Source organism: Sycon ciliatum, chromosome 1 (assembly GCF_964019385.1).
Source record: "Sycon ciliatum chromosome 1, ocSycCili1.1, whole genome shotgun sequence".
Taxonomy (NCBI): domain Eukaryota; kingdom Metazoa; phylum Porifera; class Calcarea; order Leucosolenida; family Sycettidae; genus Sycon; species Sycon ciliatum.
In genome coordinates this window covers 23,114,469-23,121,055 of record NC_088643.1, presented here as the reverse complement: position 1 = coordinate 23,121,055, position 6,587 = coordinate 23,114,469, and the positions used below count along the sequence as shown (strand labels likewise).

The 6,587-nt window shown below is 45.0% G+C and overlaps 1 protein-coding gene across 1 annotated transcript; it reads right to left on the bottom strand.

Moving 5' to 3' along the window:
* Nucleotides 1-2,163: 2,163 nt before the first annotated feature.
* LOC135818628 (ribosome-recycling factor-like) lies at nucleotides 2,164-6,498 on the bottom strand. Its single transcript, XM_065332018.1, has 6 exons — nucleotides 6,282-6,498; nucleotides 4,815-4,958; nucleotides 4,359-4,474; nucleotides 3,739-3,833; nucleotides 3,266-3,422; nucleotides 2,164-2,955 (listed from the first exon to the last, which is right to left on the bottom strand). Exons 1-6 carry the CDS (start codon nucleotides 6,433-6,435, stop codon nucleotides 2,878-2,880), a joined length of 744 nt encoding a protein of 247 aa, XP_065188090.1. The 5' UTR covers nucleotides 6,436-6,498; the 3' UTR covers nucleotides 2,164-2,877.
* Between the last annotated feature and the right edge of the window lie 89 nt (nucleotides 6,499-6,587).

Here is a 6,587-nt window from a genome sequence, read left to right as displayed (position 1 = left end):
CACGGACCCATAACCACAGTTGCATACTCTTGTTTATGCACTCTTCTGTCCCCGGGGAAAATTGCGGAAAAAAATCGCAAAAAACGCGGGGAAAAACGCGGCATAACATGGCGTAATTTGCGGTGAATTTGCGGTAAATATGCGGTGAATAATATTGATGTGCGGCAATTTTCAGTGAGTATGTAGTGAAATCAATCAGTTACAAGTCTCTGGTGTAAGCACTCGTCATATTTGAGTTAAAAGCCGCCACGATGAGACGTTGCTGACCGAACAGTGCACTGTGTGTACGTGTAGAGCAACAAAAAAGTAAAAAAAACGCGGGAAAATCGCGGAAAACGCGGTCTTTAAAAAAATCGCAAAAAAACGCGGCCGCGGAATCGAAATTTTCCCGGGGACAGACTCTTGGTACTACCGGTAGTACATTAGAAATACACGTACATACCGCAAAGTCTTGTATAAAAGCCGTACTTGAATAGAAGCCGCCCTCGAATAGAAGCCGTAATTTTGGGCCCATCAAATCACACATAAGCCTGGTTTTAGTGTTGACATACATAGATATACCTGTCTTGTATAGAAGCCTGTCTCATATAGAAGCCTGCAAAATTTCACCAAGAAAGTCATAGAAGCCGCGGCATTTATACAAGACTTTACGGTACGTACTGTGCTCAGCAGGTGTAGCGAGAGAACGCAAGCTCATGGTCCTTCACTTTGCTGCTGTCTGTGTTCTCTTTTACAAAAATCCCAACGGATGAGTATGTTGGCACTGGACATTACGGGAAACCTGAGCCAGGTGCCATCCGTGACCATGCGATTCTTGTGTACAGTTAGTACATTCAGTTTTCTACGCCACTGCTGTGATTTAGACTTCTTTACAACGCCTGGCTTTGCTAGTATGGGCGATGCTGTCGCTCACCTGTGAAAGTGGTCACTTGGTAGATGCAAACAAGCAAGCATAAACGGCAAGGGCCGCTGGCCTGGACCACACCTACAATGTCTACTAAAGCCCAGGAATTAATCAAGGGGATTTAGGCGCTCATTGATGAGTTTGAAACTCGAGGGTTTTGTTTACGACCGGTCTGCAGAGCTCTGTAACACAGACGTCAGAACGGCCGGTTGCAACTCTTGAGTTTCACGCTTAGCAAATCATCAGGCAATATAAAGCTGTGATACTACAGTCCATTTCAAAACTATAGACGCGCAGTGTTTTTGAAATATTTCAAATTTGGCTGGAACTTTTTGAGAATAGTTTTCGGAATATTGCTCAGGTCCGCTCCACAATTGCTCTCATATAGTTTCTAAACGATTGGATAACAGATGCCCAATTTGGAAAAAATTATGCACAAAGTGATCACAGATTTTATGTGGTATAGATGCTGGCATAACGGTCTTTGCCTAGGTACGCGTCTATAGTTTTGAAATGGACTGTAGTACACATACAACGGAGGCGAAAGACTGTGTAGCTGTAACTTCAAGTTTCACGCATTTCAGCGATCATCAGACAGCGGCATCTGGCATTCACAATGCCGAATGCGGTATGCTTCTGTCTGATGATTGCTGAAATGCGTTAAAGCTGTGATACATGTATACTCATGTGAACTCATGTTTCCCTCTGCAGTTCTACATGAAATATCCAAGCTGTTGAACACAAATCTGGACTCCGAGACGCTTACGACGTGTGTCCGCCTCCTGGAGACCGGGGTGAACCCGGAGGCTTTGGCGTCCGTCATCCAGGAGCTGCGGCGTGAAGCTGCCGCGTTGCAGGTTAGCACACCATGCTGCTGTTGCCTTGTATGCTGGCGGGACCGTGCTTGTGGCAGCAGTACATTGTGATGCTTGGTGTGCGTGAGTGTTAGTGGCCTTGGTGCATGTTATGAAGAGTACATACGTTATGTACTCTTGATGTTATCTTACTTGTATGTTGGTGTGGGTATTTGAAATGGCCAGCATTAAAGATGCTTTTGTTTCGAATGTTGTTGTCGTTTGAAATCTTTATTCTCACGATGGCCAGTGGCCAATTAGAGATGTTTTTTTTAATTCTTTATTCTCACGATGGCACCATCGCCAATTAGAGCATTGTCGTCGTCGTCGTCGTTGGTCGTTCTGCTGCTAATTGTGGTGTTTGTGTTGGTCATGGTGAACAGCAGCATCACATCTTGCAGGCGAGACTGTGACAATAGTATTCTATTACTATCTTGGATTGTTCTTGCACAGGAGGAGGAAGGTGAAGGTGAAGCTATGTAGGTCTCGGCAAGCCCTGAAAAGCCACTGAAAACCAATGGATGCCAGAAGTATACAGCACAGCACGTTGTAGGATAGTTGTCATCAGGGAGTACTCCCCGGTGATCATTGTACATAGCTCAGCATATTCAGAATTTACTCAATGAATAAAGGTAACTAGTGTACATGTTAAAAATTCTGCACAGCGCTTCTTCAATTCATGCCGTCACCGCTATTCACAATGTACATACTGAACATCAGTCAATGTAAATATTACTAAATGATCAAGATGCTCACGCACACATTCTCTGTACAGTCCTATAATTTCCCTGTTTGCAGCTGCTTTATCCCTGCACAGTTGAGTTGTCAACGACACTTATTGCAATGCAGCAATCAGTAGTCTTGTACTATCACGTGTACTGTAGAGATGCGGTGAGAGTGACACAGCCGGTAGTGCAGTGTTACAGCACTGAGTGGCTGGTCTAGTTTGCTAGGCACACGAAGCACATCTTGAATGAAGGCAGTTGAACAAGAACATCCTGCTGGTGAGGCTATTGCCGAGTTTTGACAGTTCTCTTTTTTAGCATGGCGCAGGCGCTACACAAGCCTCTGCTATAGCAGCTTGGCCGACACGGTACCCTGGCCCTGTCGTTCAGGTCATCACTTGAGCAGTTCTGCATCCTTTGCCTTCAGCATTGCGTCCACTCGATCCAGATACAGTCTAGAGATGAGGTCGATCTGATAAACGTACAGACAGAGCAAAACCAGTCCAATGAAACTACAGTAGGTCAATTCTGAAGGCCTGTGATGCCATTGAAGAAAAATGAATGATCCCAGAATCTCCTCTCTCTCTCTCTCTCTCTCTCTCTCTCTCTCTCTCTCTCTCTCTCTCTCTCTCTCTCTCTCTCTCTCTCTCTCTCTCTCTCTCTCTCTCTCTCTCTCTCTCTCACACACACACACACACACACACACACACACACACACACACACACACACACACACACACACACACACACCGTAAAAGCCTGTACAATGCCCACTGCCTCACCTGTTTCTCGAAGCTGCGGATGTCGTCAGAAGAGACTTGTTGCAGGCGTCTGGCGTCGTTGATGCCATTTCCACGTGTTCGGCGAATGCCCACCCGTGCCTTTTCAGCAGCTTCCTTTGCCATTCTGGCCAGTCTTGCTCGCAGCTCTCCAGTCACCCTTGTGAATGCAAAGAAATAGGCACCGTGATAAGCATGTTGGCTTACATGTAGTAGATCTACCAACTACATTGTGCAAGATACAATAGTAGATCCTTTATATACAATGATAATGTGCATACCAGTATCAACCGTACAATCAGATCGTCAGCCTGAGCAAACCCCATAGCACACCGAGAAACGACCGGAACAATTTCATCAGACTTCACAACACTTCTTCAACAGTACTTCAAGTAACTCCAGTATTGGAAAGGTGATGAGCTGTCTGCATACAAGTACTCATGCACACAGGACAACGCTTTGTCTTAGAGACGTACTTTGGTATCGGAACACGTATCGTGTTCTTGCCGGACGCGATGGCAGATAGGCCCAGGTCGGAGTCGTTCACTGCATCTTGAATAACTTGCAACGCCTGTACACAACACCCATCAGCTTATAGTATGCCACTACATGTATTTGCACTCTATCGTTATTCATCAGCATATCTTTGCTCGTGCTCTCGGAAAGAGATTCTGAGCAGAAACAAGCCGCAAACAACAGATAGTAAAATGGCCCGATAACCCTGTAGCGAGCACTATTGGTTTGCCATGATTCCAATCCACCACATCATGTCAGATGTTGCTGGTTAAATGCAGTACCGGCAGTCCCTTGCTTACCCCCCCCCCCCCCCACACACACACAATTGCCCAAGGATCCACAGAAATATGCTTCGCTACATGCATATTGACATGTTAGTCTATTGTTAGAAGTAGCAAATACTGCCCATGTTGCATTCAATTCAATAGTCCGCCTGTGCATGTGTATATTGTGGATAAGTGAAGACACGGATAACAGAAGCGTGAATAAAAGAGGGTACACTGCAGTTTCGATCAGGGAGTCCTACTCAAATATGGCCCGGCTACACCTCCCACACATACAATCCCAGCGCAGCTGTTACCTCTGGGTTTTGCGTGCAGTTGACGATGAAGCCGTCCTTTTGCTGCGAGAGCTGGGCAAGATCCTTGATGCGTCGTTGCTTGCCGGCGATCACGATCTTGACAAAGTCCAACAGCGCTGGCAGTGAAAGAAAGGCATGGCACAAGGTGTCGTAAGTTACCAAGGCGGGACAGATTTACAGCATCTCAATCCTGCCAGCTGAATTCAAAAAGCAAGAGTCTTGTTGACATACTGCAATCAATCCTACCAGGAATACCTAGCACCCAGAGAGCTTGACAGAGCAATACAGTGAGAAAGAAGTTGCTATAAAATCGACAACACAGGTGCCAGTAGTCCGCCGGGTGAAGAGGGAACTGCAAAAACAAGGACTATATAAGCAAGATCACACTACATTCCATCTTGAAACCAGGAAATAATCAGCAGCTCGACACAGCCAGCAACAACTAGCTGTCCTTACCAATGGTTGGGCGAAGTGTGATCGACTTGTTGAACTGCCATTCCAAGGCATCTACTGCTGTCTGCATAGATTTCTTTAGCACCTCAACATTCACATGACCCTCCAAGATGCTTTCATCTACTTGCGTAACATGGGACTTCTTTGCTGTCAAAAGAGAAGAGAGAAAAAAGAGAATGAATTCGAAATAGGTCTCAGAAATGGCCTTCCAACTTATCGAAATGAGAAGTCTCTCACACCTCTAGCCCGTGCGGGCAGAATTGACTAAGGGGAGCTGCTATCCACAGAAACCCACCTAGCTGCACATGCCATGCCCTTTATGAGGGGTACCAAACATCTAGCCTTGAGAAAAGACAATCATTGCTTCACGTTAACTCGGATACTGACACTAATAAATGTAAACTAAAAGAGAACACATGGGAACGAGTTACGAAGCAACTGTTCACGACTGTAACAAGATAATATGCAGGTCATGAATGTCTCAGTAGCCTGTCAGTTTTTGTGCCCTGTTATCGAAAAGTCACACTTTATTAAATAGATTTATTTTTTGAAAATACTCAATCTGCGGACTGAACTGTTTCATCCTTCGTTTCGTCCTTTGTGGACTCATCAGCATTATTTTTTGAATGTATATTTTTTCGACCGCCACCTTTGTGCTCACTGACTTACACTGCATGTACCAGAGCAATTTGGTCACAGAGTCAAGGGTGGGCTCAGTCCTATAGAAGCCAATGTCAGGGTGAGGCTTCTATTCAAATCAGGCTTGTTCGCCAACCAGGTATCTCAGTGTATGTCAACACTAAAACCAGAAACTAGCCCCAGCCTGAAGCAAGTACGATACCCTGTTTCCTTTTTTCAGCACTGTATTTGTGAGTTTCAGCCAATCAGATCACACTTTACTGTCAGAAATATACCCCCACCCATATCGTACAACCACTACATGTACTTGCAGCAAGCACACAAACGCAGCCTGATGCACGGATCAGACATGAATCGTAGTTTGCGCCTCGAATGGTATGGTCTGACCAGTAGCCAGTACACGTACTAAACACGTACATTTGTAAAGCTCATCCCCGTTACAAGCATTCCCGATACAAGCGGCTACACTACGTTCGAAAATAGGCATGTTGTGCATTTAGGCAAATTTTACGCACCACGGAATTCGATCTGACCCCAATGTTGTGCCATGTGTTCACATCAACGTACCTTACTCTCACATACACATACACACACAAACTCCACGCAAATAAAAGGGCGATTTTTCAGTAATTCAACACTTTCTCTGATTACTGTACTGGTATTGGGACGTCAGCATGACAAATGAGATGGACAGAGATGCCTGAAAATATGTATAAAATGCACCAGTGGAACTACAGTAGATTTTATGTTTCCTAGCAAAACACATTACTGTTTGGAATACCAATACATTGCGTACTATATGTATTAAAATTAGTGGTTCTACAATTTCACCTTTTCCCTTCATTCGTGCAGGAACATCTGTGAGAGGCTTCACTGCCTGCGGAGTAGTCCACCAAGCTCGAGAAGAGCTGCTGCATGTTATTGATCTGCAGCTAGCAGCCACAGGCCGTGTAACTAAGAGCAATCGTCTTGACAGTGCAGCCATAACTGCAAAGGTACTAATAGCTATAATAGAGCAACAATCTACACAATTACAACATCAACAATCACCGCAAATTTTTCAAATACTCACCCTTACGTCATGCTGTTCTGCAGTAAACTAATAGTCATAAAATTTGGACCTCAAAGGCAAAATGG

Excerpts from the sequence above, each read along its gene's own strand:
- LOC135818628 (XM_065332018.1), bottom strand. The coding sequence starts at position 6,435 with ATGGCTGCACTGTCAAGACGATTGCTCTTAGTTACACGGCCTGTGGCT. Across the intron at positions 4,959-6,281 it reads TGCACGAATGAAGGGAAAAG|CAAAGAAGTCCCATGTTACG; the intron begins GTGAAATTGTAG and ends CTCTTTTGACAG. Across the intron at positions 4,475-4,814 it reads CACACTTCGCCCAACCATTG|CGCTGTTGGACTTTGTCAAG; the intron begins GTAAGGACAGCT and ends TTTCACTGCCAG.